General features: G+C 36.7%; 3 protein-coding genes across 3 annotated transcripts in view; 1 reads left to right on the top strand and 2 right to left on the bottom strand.

Annotated features, from left to right (window-relative positions):
- Window positions 1-73: 73 nt before the first annotated feature.
- LOC106663256 (60S ribosomal protein L21) lies at window positions 74-3,029 on the bottom strand. The gene is made up of 2 exons (XM_014387951.2): window positions 2,912-3,029; window positions 74-611 (listed from the first exon to the last, which is right to left on the bottom strand). Exon 2 carries the CDS (start codon window positions 586-588, stop codon window positions 109-111), a length of 480 nt encoding a protein of 159 aa, XP_014243437.1. The 5' UTR covers window positions 589-611; window positions 2,912-3,029; the 3' UTR covers window positions 74-108.
- A 1,663-nt stretch (window positions 3,030-4,692) lies between these two features.
- The window catches only part of LOC106663053 (cAMP-dependent protein kinase type I regulatory subunit), a 73,343-nt gene continuing 54,868 nt past the window's right edge, over window positions 4,693-23,167 (top strand). The window contains exon 1 of the mRNA XM_024229977.1: window positions 4,693-5,128. Within this exon, the coding sequence (XP_024085745.1) occupies window positions 4,964-5,128 (165 nt within the window). The 5' untranslated portion in view covers window positions 4,693-4,963. The remainder of the gene's footprint in view (window positions 5,129-23,167) is intronic.
- On the bottom strand, window positions 10,845-21,257 carry LOC106663054. The gene is made up of 3 exons (XM_014387584.2): window positions 21,024-21,257; window positions 11,479-11,760; window positions 10,845-11,412 (listed from the first exon to the last, which is right to left on the bottom strand). Exons 1-3 carry the CDS (start codon window positions 21,157-21,159, stop codon window positions 11,057-11,059), a joined length of 774 nt encoding a protein of 257 aa, XP_014243070.1. The 5' UTR covers window positions 21,160-21,257; the 3' UTR covers window positions 10,845-11,056.

Here is a 23,167-nt window from a genome sequence, read left to right as displayed (position 1 = left end):
ATAATTGTACTTAATTAAAAAAAGGGGTAAAAATTGATATGTAGATCGTAGATTTTTAGTAAATAAAAAGAAATTAGTTTAAAAAAAACATATATTAATCAAAAGAATTTAAGCAATAAATTCATATGGTATGGGAGCTAGAACAACAGGCTCCTCAGTCACACGGACGAGGTGAGCAGCTCTTGGCTGTGCCGGCTGTCGTTTCAGCTCGACGCGTACACCCGTCTCTTTGGCGACCTTCCTCAACCTCTCATTTTCCTTGACCCTCCTGAGGAAGTCTTCCCTGCACTTGGAGTGGTTGACGTGCTCGATCCTGATGTTGATCCTCTTGGGGAGGATTTTTCCACGGACGCGCTTGTTCACGATAACACCAAGGGCGCGTGGCGTCACGTTATACACCCGGCCCGTTTTCCCGTGGTAACACTTGTGTGGCATCCCTTTCTGCATCGCTCCATTACCCTTGATTGAGACGATGTCGCCGACTTTGTACACTTTCATGTACGTCGAGAGTGGAAGGGTACCATGACGCCTGAAACCCCTAGAGAACAGGTCTCTGGTACCACGGCGATAACCTTTTGAGTTTGTCATTGTACACTTTTATCTAGATGTACCTGAAACAAAAAGTATGTCAAAATAAATACATTGGTAACAATAATGATTCAAACTCAGAACACCAAGACATCCAGACTAAAAGTAATCTGTCGTGGAAGGAAGCGATATCGAATGAATTAACCTGGTGATCTAGTTGTTCTCAATTTGCATCATCCATCATCAGAAATGATTATAAATAAAGCTCTAAAAATGTTAAGCTTCTTAAACAGGAATTGTAAGGAATTGAGCAGTATTATAAGTGTGAAAGTTTTGTATTTTTCTTTGATTCAGTCTATTTTTGAATTTAGTTCTCCAATTTGGTCACCGAATCTAGAAAAAATACTCAAATTTTTTAATTTCCACCTGAGATTCAAGGTATCGAGAGTCGACTATATGTATAAAAAAATATATATAAATAAGATAAACCAAAATATATTCCAAAAATTATTGTGAACTAAAAACAATGTAAAACTAAAATCGATGACACTTGGAAAAGAGTAGGCGAAAATCAGTAAGACAGTAGAGTAGATGGTAGGGAAGAGCACGGGAGAGAGGTAAACGAAAGTAGGGCATGTCAAATGAGATGTAGATATTGGAGCCTCGTGATTTTCCAGGAAAAAAAGAGGTTGCAATTTCGCAAGTTTGAAAGAGGCCAGATTGTGAACAAAAAGGTGAGAAAAGAATGGTTTGTTGATGATGAGGATGGGAAAGGGTAGGGTGTGGGAGGTCTCCATTGCCAAGGCAGGTGCATCAGCCTAATACATACTGTGAGTTCCAGCTAGGGCTCCAAAAAGGCAAACGACCACAACGACGAGATAACTCATCACTGGGTCTGGGGAGAATACAAGGCCAAATGAGATTTTCTTCTAGTCCCAAAAAGTTTAAGCTTGTTGAAAATCAAAACAGATGAAACTATATGCATATTTTTCAGTTATCTGTAATTCACTTTACAATTAAGCAGCCGTAATTACAGATGATGTTGCTAGTATGTTAAATAAACTCCATACTCGGCAAGTCAGTATTATCGCAAAATCCTTTACAACTATTTGATAAACTGAAGCGAATATTCACAAAAGTCCATCATATGCTGTAAATGGTTACGTTTGTTGGGGGGGGGGGGATAGAGTTAATATATTTTTGCATGCTCGGCAATTTAAATAATATCATGCGACTGTGTTCAATTACATTACATTCATCTTCGAAATTATCAGCGATCATTAGAATTACAGTGTACTGATGTAACTGCTGTACAAGTGTTTTTCTATAATATGACCTGATGATACATGACATATTGATACTGTCATCGCTAACTTTTAGGCCGGGTTCACACCTGAGTTATAAGATAATTATCGCAGAAACATTAGATACAAGATTATTTGGAGATCGTGAGATGCGGTCTGGTGTGACGTAGATTTAGAAAAATATTTTTTTTACCATGCCAACGTTTTGATCTTTATTGAGATCATCTTCAGGCCTGGGATTTATAAACATTGTTTAAATTATACATGTTTATAAATCCCAGGCCCTGAAGATGATCTCAAAAAAGATCGAAACGTTGGCACGATAAAGATAATGTTTTGCTAAAACTACGTCACACCAGACCGCATCTCATGATCTCCAAATAATCATTAAGTCACTAAACGGCACACATTAGATACAAGATTTTTATCCTAGGATATGTGAGGTTCATACCGAAGCGATATGACATGAGCCAGCCAGCCAATCCAAAGCCGGTCCCAATACTTTGAATTTGCCATCCTCACACTTTGCAATACCGTACAACACTGAAAGAAGAGACAAGCAGGCCTTGTCTTGATACGCAAATCTTACGAAACAGGCCACAATCAGATCATACAGATGTTAACTAATTTTGTCATTCCTTCACATTTTTTATAGGCCTGAGCGTTGCGTTATCTTACAAGAAAATTATCGCATATCGCGTACGACTTAAAAGATCTTAGCATTTCAAAGTATCTCAGCACTCTGGTGTGTGCCCAACCTTATAGATTCATTGCCATTGAAAAACGTCGTTACTTTGAATTTTAAACTTTCGCAATCACTAAAATAGCTGTTTATTCAGTAAAAACTTCAAATTATAGGAAGGTCCTTGCTTGACTTTTTATGTAATTGTAACTTTATTTTTTTAAATAAACGTCAAATTTTTGAAAAAAATTGAAAATAAAATCGCTCAGGAGATTGGAAGCAATGAGGACACGTGTGTGTGTGAGGGTAGCAGATTAAAAAACAGTACGTATGCAAAAATATGGTTTTGAATCGGTTTTAAGCTAACATGGATATTATTAAAATTAAAAATACTCACAAAAAATGGAAATTGAATATAATTTCCAGCGGAAAATCGATGGAAACGCGAGCTACGGACTGACGAGACGTCTATAACCTAGACGAAAATGGAGGTCGCGAGGTCGTGACTGACCGGCGTGCTCCCAATCTGGCCAACACAAACATATCCACAAAATATAAAAAGTCTTTAATTAAAAAAACGCAAAAATAAATAAATTAAAACAACAATTAAGATAACAAAAAAGATTGAAGAAATAATATTTATTTCATCATTTTAACAAGTTTTCTTATTTTTTTAAATGTACGTAGGGGGCGCCAAAAGGGCTAGGGTTCAAATAATATGTGAAACATAATATAATTAATAATCCAATGGGTGTAATCATTCTCCACAATCCGTTCAATTTCATACAGTCTACTCGATTCCCTATGACGCATCAGTTTCAATGACACTTCAATTTAACTTTTTTAAACTTTAGATATGATTTATAAAATTTTGTCTTTTAAAGTGTGTAAACTATGCTTAATTAGGATTGAAATAACGAAACATGGAATGTGTGCAATATTCCCCGATTCATTTGATTGCTCAAGTTTTTGGCTTACACAAAATATAATTAAACCTACTTCAAAACCAATATATTCAACATTACGTTAATAAACTGGACACTATTTTTTTAAAACATAATTTGAAGATGCAAGACAAGTTCAAGTGGTATATGGAAAAGGGAAGTATTATGGGAATAGAAGTAACACTGGATGCCATTGGACTGAGAGAAGATTGAGCAACGACAAACATTGAACATATAATTATAACTATATTTTAAAGCATAAAGTAAGTTTTAAAGATTAAAGTTTAGTTTTTATATTAATGCTTTGTGGGAAATTAATAATCATCAGTGTTATTAAACTGAGTGGATATTAATCAAAGGCAACCATTGGGGTGAAGATTATGCTTGATTATCCTGAATATACATTATTTCAATCCCTTTTTAAACATAAAACTAAATATTTTTAAAAAATAATTTGAAGTTTTAAAGGATGAGCTTTGAGTAGCTTTAACAACCATCAAGAATAGCCATTTTTCTTTGTATGGAGTGCAGATTGATTGATGGCAGGCATTGGACAGATGTATGTAACCATAATGTTGAACATAAAATTGACATAACAGTTCCCTAACCATCCCTAAGACAAATACTGGAAAGATGTTTATGCCAAGTTTAATATTATTTGAAACCCTAGTTTTTCTCTACAACTCTGTTCACTCCCGGACATGAAGGCATAGAACGAAATGAACAGGCTGATCAACTAGCCAAAAAACCCATGAGACCAGAACCACACCTAATTCCTCTGGAGTGTATGCTTATGTTGGAACTGGAAAAAAGGACTGAGAAAGAAAAACTCAAACCGTGGACAAACATTCCAGATGTGAGGCAGGCTAAGAGATTTATAAATCTCTCAAAACATAAAGCAAAGGGGTTCATCTTTCTAGCAGGAAGGATTTGAGAAGAATTATAGTTATACTGGGCACTGCCATCTTAACTATCATCTTAAGCGGATGGGAAAGGCTGAGACAGAAACATGCCGGCTCTATCACAGCTTCTCATTGTACTCAGTGGAAATTGACCAAAGACTGATGTTTTGATGGATATTATAAAAATGATTTAACGCAGTAAAAATCGATAGACTTGTATTTAACAAAAACTGATTCAATAGTAATTGTAAATCACAATGGCCTAGAAGCGTTTTAAAAAATGGCGGGCTTTTTTGGAGTCGATAGCGCCGCCAGATACGGAGGTACTGTTACTGTGATAGTCCATCAATCACAATCGAAAGCTGTTTGACCCAGTCTATCAGAATACCAGGGCGATCCCGTTTTCCGAGGGTGGTCCTTTTTCAATCCGACGGCCTGGGTGTTTTTCTTTCCCGTTTTTCCTCAAATCCACGGATCGCCCGTCGAAAGGCGCAGTAGTCCAACCTCGGACCCCCGTTCTTCAGAAAAACCTCTTCTAATCCGCGTCAAATCCGCTCTCCGGGCGTCACGATTGAATTCTACCTGGAACGGCTTGTCGCGAGGATGGCGAGCAACCCTCAGGAAGAACAGCGGCTCCGCGAGTGCGAAGAGTACGTGCAGAGGCACTCGATTCAACAAGTACTCAAAGAGTGCATCGTCCAGCTCTGCGTCTCCAGGCCGGACAATCCGATCGCCTTCCTCAGGGAGTACTTCCAGAAGTTAGAAAGGGTGAGTGAACAACCTATGTAATGCCTATTTCAATTAAACATTCACTAAATATTATTTTGATTCGTACATGTGAAAATTACTCATCGACCTACACAATCGTATAAACAAATCAATCTCAACGTATAAACAAGTAATCTCCACTTCGTACGATGATACATGACAGCCAAGCTTACATTGTACTTACAATTGTCAGTGGTACATGATGTTCAATAATGCTGGTTCTGGTGCTTTGTCGTTTAAAATCTCCATTCTGTAATACACTTACAACAGACATTAATTTGCACAAGAGGGTTGTCGTAGCGCTTGACAATCAATACTTAATGTTTATCACTATGAACATGATTTGTTTTGGTTCAGTGACACTTGAACTTCATCCATCAACTTCAAAAAGTTTAAGAAAGATGCTGCATACATAATGTTCAAAAGGTGTTGTCGTAATGTTCAACCTAGCATAAGCGCTTGTTCAATGATTATCTTTGAACAACTTCCATTTGGAACAATAATTCTTGTGATTGATTTTCCACAATGCACCGATTTGATTGACAGTTGAACTTCATCCTTCCGATTTTAAAGCCAAGTTTATAAAATATACTGCATATGAAACGTTCAAAAAGGAATTGTCATATTGTTCATTATAACATAAACAACTTTTTGATGTTCGTCTTTTATCAATCTACACTGTCTCTGATGACACCCCAATGCGTCCTGTTGCTCATTGCACTAGTTTCAATGAGATTTGAGAAACATTTTTTGAACCTTCCAATTAAGTCATGTTATGCATATTTTATATTAATCCATTTATGTTTAGTGGTTTAATTGACTTCTTTCAATTAATTATTGTTTTTATATAAAGTCTTGGTTGAGATGAAAAAGTTTGCCATTGAAAAATGGTAAAAAAGAGGGAAAATTCGAAAGATTATAGGTTGAGATGGGTAGTTGGTGTCCGAGTGGATCGAAGTCATAGTTCAAGAGGTTAGAGCAGTTTTTATGTTGAAATAATGTATACATGTGGCATAAGCGTTTGTTCAATGTTTGTTTTTGAACAACTTCCACATGGAACAACAATTCCCTGATCGATTTTCCACAATGCTCCGATTTCAATTACAGTTTAACTTCATCCTAAAGAATTTCAAAATTATAAAATGTGCTGCATATTAAATGTTCAAAAAGGAGTTGTCATAATGTTCACCATAGCATAAACATCTGTTTTGATATTAGTCTTTTATCAATCTCCACTGTGTATGATCACATTCCAATTATTAGTAATATTGAAAGTTCCAATGAAGTCATGTTATTTTATTTATCCTCCTTCTTCTCTGCCGTTCCTAAGGGAGACCCTATACAGGTGGACCCACCGTACTCTAAACTTAATTCAAAAGGGCGCATGGAATTTGTTGTTTTGAGACTAAAATTCCCTCCTATTTCCTAGATGCTGAGGAATTAAGAGGGGAAAGGAACGAGCTTTTCATTTAAATAAACTAAATGGGTACTCCGTTGTTTCTCTCTCACATGGATTTACATATAGGTTTTGTCAAAAATTAAATAAATAAATAATATAAATAGTAGCTAAACTTATTAAAGTACATACATACTTGAAACTTTTTTCCAACAAATTTTAAATAAATATTAAGCTAAATGAGAGAAACAACCCAATTTCCCTAAAGTTTTAACAATCTAAATACTTGAAAAATGGCAAAAAGAAGGGAAAATTCAAAAGGTGGGGTTGAGATAGGAAGTTAGTGCCCGAGAGGATTGAAGTCATGATAGCTCAAGTGGTAGAGTAGTGGCATATCAAGCCGAAGGCCGTGGGTTACAATCCCGCTCGTGACACTGACTTTTTTATCTCAACTAAAAACCTTAATTAATTGAATGATATTAATTGGTCAAGCGGACTATGAAAAATAGGGAATCTAAATACTTATTAGTTTTCCTCCCTCTTTTACCTCCTCAATCTTTACTTCGCTTCTTGTTCGACGCTATGTCAGTCACAACCCTGTGGAATATTTCATAAGTTTCCTTGCCTATCACAACCCTCTGTTTTTCTGCTGGCCAGATTTGAACATTTTTTTCAGCGGCTCTCTGTGGGTTTCGTAAAGTGGAATAGGACATGTTCCATAGCCTTGTTCGTGTCGCACCATCCGCAGATTGCAGAGGTTGACAGGCGGAATCTGTGTAGTATGATCTGAAGTTTCCATGGCCTCTCAGGAACTGGGAGAGCCCAAAGTTGGGCTTAATCCAAATGACATTCGCATTTGTATTGTCGGGAAATGAAGTCATGTTATGTATATTTTATGTAAAAATGAGGGTATATGAAATAACGTCCAAAATAGCATAAGCGTTTGTTCAATGTTTGCCTTTGAACAATTTCCACTTGGAACAATAATTCTTGGATCATACTCAATTTTCCTAAATCCACCGATTTCAGTGTCAGTTGATTCATCCTTCAGAACCGTACATGGCCACAGGGGCCCCTGGAAAAGTCCACATCCTCCCCACTTCCCGGGGACCATTTGCCCTTTGCATGTGGAGCACCCTCCGGAGAAAACCCGAGCCAGCCAACCCAGCACTCCGGAACTACCCAGGCTTCTCACCTCTTAATCAATCAATTAGTAAATAAATAATTATAAATAATCTATACAAATGTACCAATATTAACAAACAACAATAGAAATAGTCAATAAATAAATAAATCAGTATTTACAGTGATAATAAACAATCTAAACAAATGTACCAATATTAACAAACAACAATATAAATAGGCAATAAATAAATAAATCAGTATTTACAGCGATAATAAATAATCAATTGGTAAATAAATAAATAATAAATTACTTATATAAATACTACTACATAAGTAACAATGTCAATTATTAATAAATTAATAATTAGACAGATTTTGCGTTAATGAATTGATTAATTAATTGGTAATTAAGCCTTCAGTTTGTTTTTATTTAAAAATTCAAACAATGTTTTAAATATTGACATAACGTTCAACCTGGAATTAACATCTTTCTGATTGTCTTCTATCTCCACTGCGCATTATCACACCCTAATGAATCTTGTTACATGTTGGACTAGTTTTGACAAAATTTGAGAAACATTTTTCGAACCTTCCCATATATTGTATATTTTTTGTTCAAGATGGGCATGATATAATGTCCAACATAGCATAAGCGTATGTTCAATGTTGGTTTTTGAACAACCTCCTCTTGGAACAATAATTCTCTGACTACTTGATTTTCCACAATGCACCGATTTCACTATTGGACTTCATCTTTTTACGACTTTAAATCAAGTTTCTAAAATATACTTTAATTATTCAAAATGAGTTAAATTGATCAATCTCCACTGAGGATGATGGTAATTCAATGATCCTTGATACCCCACAGTGCACCAGTTTCAATGATGCTTGAGCAACATGTTTTAAAACGTCTAATTAAAATATGAAATATATTAATTTTATATTCAAGTGCATATTCAACGTAAGATAAATATTTGTTCAACGTTAATTAATTTTATGGAATTTAGTGTAAACGTAATGTTCAACAAAGGGCTGATGTAATGTCAAATATAGCAAATCATCATTCCTATAAAATTTTCCAGGTCAATCTCCATCCAAATCCCCTCCGAATCTTGTCATTGAACTATAGATAGATTGGAACATTGAATATTTACTTTATGACAGCTCCTCTTTGAGGATTAAATTGTCGCAAAATTTTAAAAAAGTAATTGGTCGTTTGAAAGATCAAAGTTCAGGTTACATTGAAATTATTGTGTCGTGAATGAGTGACACATCATATATTTCAAACATTCGATGCCATTGCTGCTATATTGAACATTATATCAACTTAGTTTTCACACTAGTTTTTGAAACTTAATTGGAAGTTTGTCCATATGAAGTTTAAGTGTCATTGAAACCGATGGATTGAGGGAAATCAAGTATCATTTGTCAATTATCAAATTCACTCTATGAAAGAATTTTGAAGATTACACATACTCAATATAAATTATAATTTCCAATATTGCCAAAATTATCATACATTACAATGAAATGAGGTAACATACAAGATAGCATTATCATCAGTTCAAATATTTTTTTAAAAATCTTTCTCCACTTAGTTCAATGAAATGCAATAACACTTGGTTTAGATTTTTAAAAGATTTAAGGATGTTTCTTATTTAACTGAAACTTGTCTTAGTAAATAATTCAGTTGGATTAATACTCCTCCACAGAGATTAGAAACAACAAAATGATGTATCGTTGTTGATAAAAATAATCATCAGTCCAATATTGCATTCCTGTTTTTATATTTTTTATTTTATTTATTTATTTATTTATTTTTTATACGAGAGTATTTCAACTATGAGGTTATGTGAACCCTCATTGTTTTTGATAAAAAGCCCATTTGTATGTTGGGTTTGAATGCAAGGCCGTTGGATTCGAACTCATGACCTTTACCTTACTTACGCCCAAACCGTTGCGGTCACCAATACCCTTCCATTATAATCTTTTAATTTGGTCCCTATTTTTTATTTTCCTGGATACTTGTGTAATCAATCTCCACCCAGTCAAATTTCTCACAAAGAATAAAGTAAAATCATTTACATCTATTTACAGGATAAATATTGTTTTCTTTATTTTGAATTTTCCACCGGTTTTATTTTTGTTTATAGTATTCGGACCACCAGGAAAGGCCAGATTTCCACAGTATTTTATTATTTGTTTGAAATTTTAACTTAATTTTGACATAGAAAGAAAAGAATATTTATTTATCCAATAAAAAAGAAGGCACAAATTCCTGTGGAGTAGAAAATTATTTAAACCTTTCAAAAATTAGACTAACACAACGGCAACTACATCTCAATAAAAGAATGAAAACATACAATATAACGTAGCACTCGGTTCAGTGACAATTATGTACGTTGTAAAAATGCATAAGTTTTAGTGAAATATGAACTTAAATCTTCTAAAACTTCTAATTATGTTTAAAAGAAAAACATTATGTTTAATAACAGATTGAAGTTATTAATGACCTAGCATAAACATCCAATCCGACAATAGTCATGTGACCAATCTCCACCCAGACCAATGAGCCACCATGATATATAATAATTTTTATTATAAAGGATTCATAAAAGACATTATGGTTTTGGCTTATGCTATGCTTAAGGTACACATAGGGTGCATTTTATCAACCGTTACATTGTTATCATGGCGCTTACAAATTAATCTTTTCTGTTATATTTGGAAAGAAGGAAATTTACAGCTCATCAAAAGATTGTTCTTTTGATTTTGAAGAGCTCATTCAACTCACCTGAAATAGGATAAAAGAGTTCTTGGTCCCGGATTTTGAACTGTGATGCAGTGCTGTTTTCAAAGGTGTGAAACTTTAAAATAACAATGTAATCATAAATAAAATTCAATATAATTCGATGAACAAAACAAAATTTACATTGAACTGTATTGTCAAAAAAGGATCACATTTACGTTCACTATCTTTTCTTTTGAACTCATCTCATCGAGTAACAAGTCGAAATTCTCAACATTTTACATGTTAAACATAAATAATTTGGCCTTTTTTTTAGAGGGGAGGAAAAGGCAAAATTAAACATAGTATAAATTCAGAACTAGAAAAACATTCAACATTTCCTCCCACCTTATAAATTTTGTTATTATATATTTATAATTTGGCGATAATGCAATATATAAATATAATAAATATTTATGCCGTTAATATATTTTTTCCCATGTTGGTTATTTGGGTTCACAACCCTAAATCACAATAAATCCTTGGTATAAGAATAATTACGCTAGGTATTTTAAGTACCCTGATATCAGAATTTTAAGTACACTCTTTGGTCAAACTTTTTTTTTTGGTTTTTATGTTTTCCCTCCTGTTGGTGTTTCTTTTGGTTAAACTGGAATGTTCAAGCTTTGACGTCGTTATGGTAGACGTCGAGGTATTGCAGCTTGTCGCAAGGTATCCCGATGTACTCAGGCCTCCAGAGTTGGTTGCGGAAGAAACTGTCCACTATGAACTGCTCTTCGCTTATTTGCGTTGTGACTTGCTGGACTTGGCTTACATGGTTTTCAGCTTTAGGCTCCTCCATCTTCTCCTTTATCTCCATCGAGTCACTCCTGAGTTTGGCTATCAGCTTTTCCCTTTGTAGGCGTATCCGCTTTTCCGTTATGCCATAAACGTTCATGAATGCCTTTTGGCACACTTCTATAGTTTTGACACCATCTTTGATTCCTACAATGTAAGCCGCTTTCCCTTTTGAATCTAGAAATGATATTAAAAAAAATTATTGTAGAAAAAAAATTGTTTAGGTGGTTTTTATAAGCTTACTAGTCTGTAGTTTGGGCTGATGAGTCTGGACGGTTTCAAATATGGGCTTCGGTATCTCAAGTGGTATCCGATATTTGCAGGAGACACGCCGTTGCAGTCTCCCGCCAACCCTCTCCTCCTGGCACCAGAGCCTTTTGTACACAGACCTCATTTCGATGTAAGACTGCAAATACTGATTCTGCCTGTAATGGTCACCCAATTCAGAAAACTCCTTGTACAGACCAAGGCGGATCTCGGTCGGTACGCGCTGCTGGCATTTTTGCGGGCAGTTGCATAGAATCTCTGATGACAATTAAGAATAATAAAATATAGCTGTAATATAACAAAAAAGAAATATAAGTACTGGAAATGTGGTTCAGCATTTGCTCAACAGGAATCGCTGATAGGATACAAATTTTAATAGCTTTTGAATGGGTTTCAGGCTATTAGAAAACTGTGATATTTCTAAATGAGTCTTGCAGGGTGATGAACCTGTAGTTTGGCCATTCCTAGTCTTGCTGTTTTGGTCTGTCGGACACGATTTGAGCATTTCGCCATCTTCAAACAATTTCTAACCATATCTTACCGTTTCTCAACATCTCTGACCATTTCTAAAACCAACCTCTCCTAAGTATCTGCAAGCATTGCTAACCATCTCCAACACTTTCAACAAATCCTCATTTCCTTTAACCATCTCTAACTATTCCTTGATATCTGTAACAATTAGTACACCTTTCCTAACATTTCTGAACATGTTGAACATGTATAATCATTTCAAACCATCTATAATATTCATGAAATTGTACCAGACTGAAAGAAAACTAAATTTTCTTTTATTTTTGATAAATAAATAAATTACAAAACGAAAGTGATTTTTGATGTATTGTATGTACTAAGCATTAAAATTAATTAATCTATATTTGTTTAGTGATCATAATTTACTATATTAATTATTCCAATTAATTATTCTTTTCATCTAAGGTTTTATATTATTTTTCATCTCAACCAAAAACCTTAGATGAAAAGAATAACTAATTGGAATTAAAATTAATGAATATTTAGTAGGAAATTTAATTTATTTTAGCCACTCATTTGAGGACAATTAATCAACGCTTGCAAGATTTGATAAGAAATATGAGGGGAAATATTAATTCTTATGGGTATTGTTTAAAGGTCAATTGTACAGATTGCAAGGAGTGCAGCTCTAATTTAAATTGTCGATACGCCTACCGTGGGGGCCCGCACGGCCTCGCTTTCACATTTTCTCAAAAATCCACCCCGCCTGGTCCGTGGAGGGTCATCTATTTTTCACAAGGCCGTCGGGCGTGCAAACAGAAAAACAAATTTTCTCCGAGACCCGGGGCGGAGGACAATCGATTCTCAGGGTTTAATTCGTCAGGTCTCAAGCTGGGTTTGAAAATGGGCGTGAGAATAACTCAAAATATAATTAAACATTAATGAGTCCAAATTTGAAAATACACACTAAAAAAGTGTAGTTCATTGATTTTTCGACTTAAAATTCCAGAGAAATCTGTCGATAATTTACAAGTTAATTCTGAAATGCCAGATCATGTTAGGAATAAAAGAGAAACTTGTGAAGCTCTTCAGTAGTGTTACCACAAAGGAGTCTGCTGTATCGGAAATATCAAAGAGTACATATCAAGTAGTCTTGAGTTGATGGGTGTTGGTCCGGTATGCTATATCGGCATAGGGTCACTTATTGTGTCTGTCTTTACTCGCTGGTTCGTTGAATTACTCAAAGGCGTTTCGGCATAGCTCATCTTCAGTGAGGAACAGAAGGAAATGACAGGAACTCATCCAAAGAGCGAGCATATGAGAAACAGAGTTCAAACGTTTGTCAATTTCGATTTTATACGTGTTTTTGACCGTATACCATTTTCCATTGTTACTTACATTAGAAGAATTTTTCTAGAAAGATTGATTCCTTCCTCTTCCACGCATTTCAGTTGAATTGTACAAATATTTGAGGGAAAAAAACAGTGTCGTTTTAATCGCGGACTGCATAGATAGGAAAACGAGACTCGTTTGTTAATTTAATTAGATCGGCCAGTCATCAATTTTAGCAAGGAAAACGTACCGACGAGCGTTTTTATCGCCATAAAATGCCAACGAGGGCGAAACGAGTGCGACAAACGCTTGTGAAGCGGATTGTAGATTCGGCACGGCTCCGAACCGAAAACAATAAGTATCGGTCGATGCGAATAAAAGAAATAAAACAGAAAAACAAATCTCCCCTCCCCGAGGGGATATACACGAAATCCGTCACGACGGAAGGGGTTTATCAATCCCTGCACGCTCCCTGTACGGCCTCCTCGGCCCGAGATAAGCCCCGTGGAAGTTGTCAACACGACTTATCGTCACGAATGAGATGGAAGAAAAATGGGAAGGCTCGAACTATTTATACAGATTACTCATATTTTACTATCTCGACTGTTTCACGACTCTACTAAACCGGTTTTTGCACTAATCATCGACTACCGGGAATAATGGCCTGATAAAATTTTACAGCCGGGGCTTTTTCTTCGTGAGTTTGTAAATCCAGTCGAGATTTGTTGAAATATCGTCCCTCTGTCACAAAAAGATTGCAAAAGTAAGCGAAACCTACGGGAGAAATACATATTTGATTTTCCGTTAATAACTTTGATTTCAAGTGTGTTTGAGAACCAGTACATATCCTATATATCAGAATGGATCAGGAGGCGCAATGAATTTCTTATTAGGTAGAGCAATCAATATTCTATAGGACATGGAGTTATTCTAAAATCAGGAAATACCAAGAGGCCTATCTATCAGAAAGTATTAGGAGGCTAATGCATTTTGTATTAGGTAGTGAATCAATATTCTATGGGGGGGGGAGTCGGTGGCCGCAACGATTTAGGCGTTGACACGGTGCTCATCACTGTAAGGTAAAGGCCCCGGGTTCGAATCCAGCGGCCCTGCATTCGAACCCGACATACTTACAGATGGGCTTTTTTTTTCAAAAACACCGGCACCCTGAGGGTTTATACGACCTCTGCTGTTGCAAACCCTCGTTAAAAAAAAGAAAAAAAAGACTGATTTATCTTAAAATCAGGAAATATCAGGAGAAACACTATTCTTTTTGTCAAGACAAGCAGTATCCTATTTATCAGGAGACACAATATTTTGTTCCAGGAAATAATCCTATCCATCAGAAAGTGTTAAAAGGCATAGCGAATTTTATATTAGGTAATGCTATCAGTAATCGATATTCTAGAGGACAGGGATTTATCCTTGCATCAGGAAATATCAGTTTTTTTTTTTTTTTTTTTTTTTTTTTTTCTTCAGGAAGAGTAATATCCTATTTATCAGGAGAGACATATTTTGTCACAGGAAATTATCTTACTCAATGTATTTAGTATTAGGTAGTACAGACAATATTCTATGGGACTGGGATTTATGTTAAAATCAGGAAATATCAGGAGACATAAATTGTTTGTATGAGGACGAGCAATAAATATCCTATTTATCAGGAGATTCAATATTTTGCCCCAGGAAATCATCCTACACAATGCATTTTGTATTAGGTAGTGCTGTCAATATTCTATGGAACAGGATTTATCTTAAAATCAGGAAATATCAGGAGACACTATTTTTTGTATCAGGACGAGCAATAATATTTTGTCCCGGGAAATTATCCTATAAAATGCATTTTGCATTAGGTAGTGCAGTCAATGTTCTATGAGACAGGGATTTATCTTAAAATCAGGAAATATCAGGAGACACTTTGTCAGGATGAGCAATATCCTATTTATCAGGAGACACATTATTTTGTCCCACGAAATTATCCTACACAATGCATTTTGCATTAGGTAGTGCAGTCAATATTCTATGAGACAGGGATTTATCTTAAAATCAGGAAATATTAGGAGACTATTCTTTGTCAGGACGAGCAATATCCTATTTATCAGGAAGTACATCGTCCTATTTATCGGGAGGTACAATAATTCCTATCTATCAGAAAGTACAATATTTGTTTGTTTTGGGAGATATAAGGTCCTATATTTCAGGAAGTAAGAAAAATTAAAGTACCAAATAAATAAAACAGATAATGAACAAATCGACTTACCATAAGTCTCCGTGATCGAGTCCTTCGAATTTGCGCATTATGATCATATGCAGAGGGGAAACCCAGTGTTTTAAGCCGGGATGCGAAAGTACTTTATGCTTGTTCAAATTAAAGGATGATTCCATTAACAAAGGTCATATGAATTTTTTAAACCGGCTAAGTCAGCCTGGAAACTTCAGAGGGAAACCCCCTACGCTTGCAAACGGTGTATTATTTATTTAACAACGCACACATACAAGACCTAAAAAGCTCCAACCTCCATGCATCTATTGGTACATCGTTACCTCGGGTCTGTATACATAGACTCCGGATTTTAGTTTTCCCTTAACGAAAAATGGGGTGGGGTAATCTTGCCTTAATCGTCTGAATAATACATACACGGTACAGAACCAAGACATAAAGTTAATTTAAATAGGTTGGTGGAAGTAATTACGCACAAGGATTGCGTGGGTGGTTATATGAGCGGATATTATCAAAATCATTAGTGGGCACAATGTCCTATGTACCTGGAAGTAACAGGTAACAAAATATCCTAAGTAAGTACTATCTCCTCTGTATCAGGTCATATAGCCTCAATGTTCTGTATATTTGAAGGCACAGTGTTCTTAATTTCATGAGGTCCAATATCCTCTGTATCAAAAATAAAAAAGGAGGCACAGTGTTCTGTTTATCAGGAAGGGAAAACAGAAAGACATCAATAACAGAATCCATATTTTTTTCGTATTTTAATCGTACGATTCGTCGAGGAAAACAAAACAGCGATGAGATGTAGTCACGTTTGCGCTTTACACGTGTTTGAAACGAGGCGATTATCCTCGAGTACAAGGCTGTGGAAAAATAAAAAAAGGAGTAAATCAAAATAAGACAAATTAATCACCTTTAACCAGCAACATCTTTTTAGAACTGAACATCAACCCCCTACTGCCACCCATGATAGAGGTAATCAAATTTTTTTTAATATTTAAAAAAATACTCAAGGGCGACGAGAAAGCCGAATGAAACTTGATTGTAAATCGGCTATTTTCTCGCTAATAAATGACGTGTAGGATTTTCCACAAAGCAGTAACTTAAAATCGCAATAATTTTATAAATTATCCCATTTACCCGGTATAGGTTGAGATTTCATAATTTTCTCCTTCTCTAAGCTATGCTACCTCTAACAATTTTCACTTATATTTTTTTACACGCATCGGTTTTTGCACCCGGCAGCTGAATAAAAATAGGAATATTTTTCGAAGGCAAACATAGAACGGATAGAAATTATTACAGTGGGGGGTGAGTATGTAGATTTTTTCGATGGTTCTACTCACAGATTTGTTATTTTATGAGCATTAACGCTCATCAGCAAGTTACAAGAGTTAGAAACACGTCTCTTGACTTGAATTGTAAGAGTGCTTAGTACTACTTATGATGAGCTTAACGCTAGTGCTTACGTTTAATGCTCGAAATCCGTATCGTGCAAACAACAAATCTGAGTAGAAGCCCATAATTTACAAAAAATTTAACTAACTGATTGATTTTTTTTTCACATCCTACATGTATTTGTAAAATTTAAACAATGTTTATTAATCCCAGGCCCTGAAGATGATCTCAATAAAAATCGAAACGTTGGCACGATAAAGAAAATATTTTTCTAAAACCTACGTCATACCAGAAAGCATCTCACGACCTCCAAATAATAACTGATTGCCATAAGTTCTTTTTTCTTCTATAAAGCTTAGGACTTATGTACTTCTAATGTAATAATATCGTCTTCTTATGTTTGTGATACGCAGGGTATTGAACCTCATGACACGTATGTGACCAAATTGATAGACTCCTGGTCAAATGATATTGCCTACTGGTTGTATGTCGTTCTGTTCTCCTGATTTCTTAGTCAATAATGAAAAACAACTCCTAGTCGATTACCTTGCCACTACCTCTTAAATCGTAAGATTTGTTGTGTGCTCCTGATTATTTTGTCAATGTTAGTAAAACTATGTTCAGGTGAGCACTGGGTGTAGATGTAGAAGTTGTATTAGTCGGAGTGTATATGCTATGCCTATAGCACCCAGTGAGTCCTAATTCATCAAGGAACTTGATTAGTTTAGGGCCCGGTTTCAGTGGTTGAATTTCTTCTACAGTCACACTGTACATCCCACAACACTTCCTCCTGGGGGCAAATGTGGCACAAAAGTTTGTTAGTAGGTGTGTTGGTGTCTTCTCTGCCTCTTTGCAGAATCTGCATGTGCCATCTTGGATTATACCAATCTTCTTTAAATGTCCATTTAGTGTCCTGTTAAGAATTCGGTCAGGATTCGCAATTTTTTTCTGCTTCCTTTGGTATATTCTATCACTTCTTTCCTTCCGAAATTTGTTGGGAGGTTCTTGGGTTGTATGTGTCCAATGAGTGAATTCCATTCCAGTTCCCTTATTTTCTTTTTATCCTTCTGACTGAGGTAGGTTATAGATCCATCTGTTCACCAAAAGATGGTGCCGTTCTTAAAGGTGTTTTCCTCTCGTTCCTATCCGTTTTGGTACCTAGGTTTATATTGGGTGTATATTTCATTTGGTCTTGAATCGATAGATTGAACTTTATCTAGCTTCGTTCTTCATGGTTTTTTTTCGTTTTTGAAAAGTTAGGAGGTCGCGGAACGTCGGTTTGGTATCGTGTGCCGTCGGACAATGAAGAGAGACGCGTAATTGCTTGAGAACGTTCTCAAGGGGAAGGCGGTCCTTGATTTTCGGCAGGAAGGTTGTCACAAAAGGGGGATCTCGGGCGGTTCTCGGGCCGTAGTCACCTCATGAAATAATAATTTTATGCTGGTTTTTATGCAACGTTTCTCGGCCAAGGACGTCGTCAGGCGCGGAGTGGGGCTTCGGAGAAAAATCCAGGCTTTTCCGAAGCGTGGGGCCTAAAGAAATCCGGTTTACCGCGGTCCGCACGGCGGCGCGTGGCATCGTAAATCGAAAAGAGAGACATTTACGAAACTCCTCGGGGTGAAAAGCCTTTTCCATTGCCAATTGGAAAATCCTCCTTTTTCTAACTTTTACGCGAGGCCACTTCTGGTGCAATTATCATAAATCAATTGCACAATAAATTGCGAAACACCCGAGGTAAACCCCCTGAGATTTTAATATGTGTGAGATTTATAATAGAACTAAACAGGCTAGAAAATAATTTCTTAACATAGGCTAAGAGCGACAGAGGAAGAGAAAAACAAACAGATGACTGAAGAGGAAAAGTTGGATGATAGATACAAGAGCTTGACTGATAGAGTGCGATGATGTCAGAGAGAAGAGAGATTGAGAAAGTATGAACAGAGGCTTGAAATTGGGAGTGAAAGAAGAATTAATTTGAACCAAAATTGGCCTAATTGTCAGCCTGTATTTTCAGCTGGTATTGAATCATTTTTCTGCGGATTTTTCCGTGTTTGAATTGATTGGAACAGTTCCACCCCCGCCTCACGTTCTCGCCGTTTGCGTCTGGCAAATGCGACCCGAGACGAGCAAACAAATGTCAGACCCGTTGCAAAATGCAAACATCAATGATCAATTTATTAAAAAAATTGTATTCAGATGTGATTCGCACAACAATTGTAGCAATCAAGTGGCTTTGTTATTTCATTAAAAAATGATCGAAGTTCCGCACTCGGTTTCAATTTTTCAGTGTTTCACTTCCTCGTAATTAGGCCGTGATAATCGACACGCCAATATTTCCGAACTTTTGATTGTGTATTTTCTTAGAAGCAGCATTTGCTGATTAAAAAACCGGTCACCTGATAAGATTAGGCCCCAAAGAACTCGAAAAAAAAGCATTGTAAAAACACGAGGCGGTGGAGCAAATCGATAAATGTTTACCATTTGATGGCATATTACTTTTATTTTTAGCTTCCTACGGTGCTGAAATTGATAAGCCTAAGATCGTTTTTTTTGTGATTTTTTCCCCGCCACCGTTTTGACAACGTACTTGATCCACCTGGCGCCGTCAAGCCCCCCGAAGTCCTAGCTCGACGAACGTCAACCCTTTTTCTAAAATCAGGCCTAACTATCAGGCCGCCACGATTTTCCCGCCCTTCTCATGTTTTCCAAAGTTTTGTATAAATTCCAAAGGAAAACCAGCCAAAATCGATTGCTTATTCCGTAGGTTTTATCAGCACACACCTTAATTTGACGATTCGGTAAAGAAATACGTCAATTGTCATCAAGTGTGAAAAAAGTCCGGTAAGAATTTTTTGTCACCACAACCATATTATTGTCGAGTATTCAAAAACAAATCCATTCAAGTTTTGTTTGCTATTTCAATTGTTAGAATAAAAGGGGAGGGGTGAGGTTGAGATTGAGGCATGAGGGAGAGAGGGAGTGAGTGAGAGTGAGAAAAAGAGAGAGAGAGAGAGAGAGAGAGAGAGAGAGAGAGAGAGAGAAGATAAATAGAGGGATAGAGACTTTTCGCTATTGATTGAGTATGAGGTTAGTGGAAAAGATTGATAATGGAAGAGAAGAGAAGTTTGAATTGAGATGGTTGAATAAGTAAGAGATTGATTTAGAAATGGCGATTGATTGAGTAAAGGTAGAAATGATGATCGATTTATGGAAAGAGCGTGATTGATAATCTCAAAAGGGCGAGATAAGAGGGATTAATAGAAGAAATAGGTAGAGTTTTTAGTAAAGAGGGTTAGAAAGTGAGAAAAAATAAATAAAATATATATGGCGATTGGTTGGAAAATCTCGAAACGATAAAAGTAACGAGGGTTAAGCCCTTCCGTAGGCCTATTTTATGGATTTACGTACACAGATTCTGTATATTTGTTCCAAAAAAATTTTTTGGGTCGTGATTTGTTTTTATTTTGTCAAGAGTGCAGTCTTGGCCGATGTCGAAACGTTAGTAATTGTCAACAAAGCAACATGATTCACGTCAGACCCAGCCCACAGCCCGTAAATTCCGAAAATCTGAAAAATCTATAATAAGAATGGAAAAAATATTATAATATATTTTCTTGTTCGAATTATGTTATTTATTAATCACATTTTAATTTAGATAATTTAATTATTATTTGAAATTATAATATTATTATATAGTTGTTTTGTCAATTACAATTAATTTTTTTCTCTCTTCCCCCCTAGGAAAAATCAAAGGAAAAAGGCTAAAAATTGGATAGACGGTTGTATTTTTAATTGTTCAGCTGATCTTAGTGATAATATTTAAAGTATTTTGTATAAGCCGTAAGGATTAGTAAATTCGAAGAAAAAAATTCTTTTGAGATTTCTAGCCTTTTTTTTTAAATTTTATAGAATTTAAATTTTCGAAACGTAATTTTTTCGGAATTCAGTTTGTGTTTGTGAAATAATGGGCGAATAAGACGAGAGACGTGACTAGATAAGGCGAGTAAAGCGTTAAGTGAGATTTAAAGGTTTTTCTTTTTGTGTAAAAAAAGAAGAGATAGAGAAAAGGAATTTTTTTTTGTTCGGTGGCGCTTACCTGGTGGCTTCTTCGGCTGGGCTTTGCCCTGCCTGTCTTCGGTCTGGTGCTGCTGCGGCGCCTGTTGCTGCTGCTGTTGTTCCTCATGCTGACGGCTCTGCTCAGCGCCGCTCTTCTCCTGCACTTCTGACGCCATTCCGACAATTCATTTCCGTTTATGCTCCCTCGGCCAACAGCTGCAAACAAAAGAAGAAGAAAAAAACCTAATTAGATCAGTTAAGTAACAACGGCGTCGTGGTGGGGCGTCGGAGTGGGGCGACGAGGAGATGCCATCTCTTGGTAGCGCTTTACAACTAATTCCACGCCGCCCTTGGAACATTTATCCGCGTTTTTCGAAAAAAAAAAAAATTACGGACCGATTATCCGCGAGGAAGTTCAGGCCGGTCGAATTGATTTTAAAAGGGGAAAAACAGGGCGTGAAGCCCAATTTAATTATATTATTTGTCTTACGTTTAAGAATGGTAATGGCCTTTACGCAGCGCCAGAATAATGGTGCATGAAATAATGGAACAGTCAGATCAGATTTCCGTACAATACATGACAAATGTCATATAATTATAAACACTCTTATATACTTAAAATATGTATTGTAATTTTGTAATTTATGCGAGCGCCGACGGTCTAAGCGTTCGGAAAACATTCAATTAATTTTTTGGTGGAGTGAGTAGGGTTTAAAAATACAACAAACCAGAGAGATAGGGTTCAGGAATATTTATTTCCACATTGAACCGTGGTAACAAACAAACAAGGCAGGTCGGCAACAACTCCGAGAAGAACTTATTTACAAGAAGACTTACAACCAAACTATGCAAAACTAATACCTGCTTCCACATATTTGATCGTCTTTCCAGGATCTTCTTCCCGCGCTTGCTCTACCCTCGACAGTTGACTCTAAACGACTTGTCTGAATGGGGCTGTTTGTTTGACTGAGTCCTGTACTTGAATGTGGATGCTATTGACTCCTCTCGTTCCCTGAGTCCCTGAGTTGACTGGTCATGACTGAGTCCTCTTGCCCGCTGCTTCCGAGACTCGTTTCGGCCTGGGAATCCTTTAATCGACTGGGTCCTTGGATAGACTGAATCCATAGATAGACTGAATCCTTGGGTAGACTAAGTCTTTGGATAGACTGAATCCTTGGATCGACTGAGTCCTTGGATCGTCTGAGTCCTTGGATCGACTGAGTCCTTGGATAGACCGAGTCCTTGGATCGTCTGAGTCCTTGGATCGCCTGAGTCCTTGGATAGACCGAGTCCTTGGATTGACCGAGTCCTTTCATCGACTGAGCCCTTGGTTAAACTGAATCGTTGGATGGACTGAGCCCTTGGTTAGATTGAATGCTTGGATCGACTGAGCCCTTGGTTAAACTGAGCCCTTGGTTAGACTGAATGCTTGGATCGACTGAGCCCTTGGTTAAACTGAGCCCTTGGTTAAACTGAGTCCTTGGTAAGACTGAATCCTTGGATGGACTAAGCCCTTGGTTAGACTGAATCCTTGGATAGACCGAGTCCTTGGATCAACTGAGTCCTTGGATGGACCGAGCACTTGGTTAGACTGAATCCTTGGATAGACCGAGTCCTTGGATCAACTTAGTCCTTGGATGGACTGAGCCCTTGGTTAGACTGAATCCTTGGATAGACCGAGTCTTTGGATCAACTGAGTCTGAGCCCTTGGTTAGACTGAATCCTTGGATAGACCGATTCCTTGGATCAACTGAGTCCTTGGATGGACCGAGCCCTTGGCTCGACTGAATCCTTGGATAGACTGAGTCCTTAGATTGAATGCTTGGATCCACTAATTTTGTTTTCCAAATCATCCCCTTTTGTAACGGTTTCTCACCGAGGGTAGGGGAGGAAAGAAAAAGCAAAAACTGTTCTGCCAGTCGGTCAATTTCTTTCTTGCGAGGGTTGCCCTCGCAGTAACTCGTAATTCTCAGGGGTTTCCATTACGCAGTCTCCTCGTCCAAAGGCGAAGAACATTCGGCGAAGATTGTACGACGCCCACCCTGCTGACGTGACTCCAAATTTATGGTGTCCTCAGCTTGATTAACTCTCTGCGACTACTTTTTCCCACTAAATAGCATCTCGACGTTTGTTATTTATTGGGGTTATTCGTCTGTCGCATTTCGATGACTTTCAGGTTTGTGG

Source organism: Cimex lectularius, unplaced genomic scaffold (assembly GCF_000648675.2).
Source record: "Cimex lectularius strain Harlan isolate CLEC.00 unplaced genomic scaffold, Clec_2.1 scaffold330, whole genome shotgun sequence".
In the NCBI taxonomy this organism is placed as follows: Eukaryota; Metazoa; Arthropoda; class Insecta; order Hemiptera; family Cimicidae; genus Cimex; species Cimex lectularius.
This window is presented reverse-complemented; position numbering and strand designations above follow the sequence as displayed.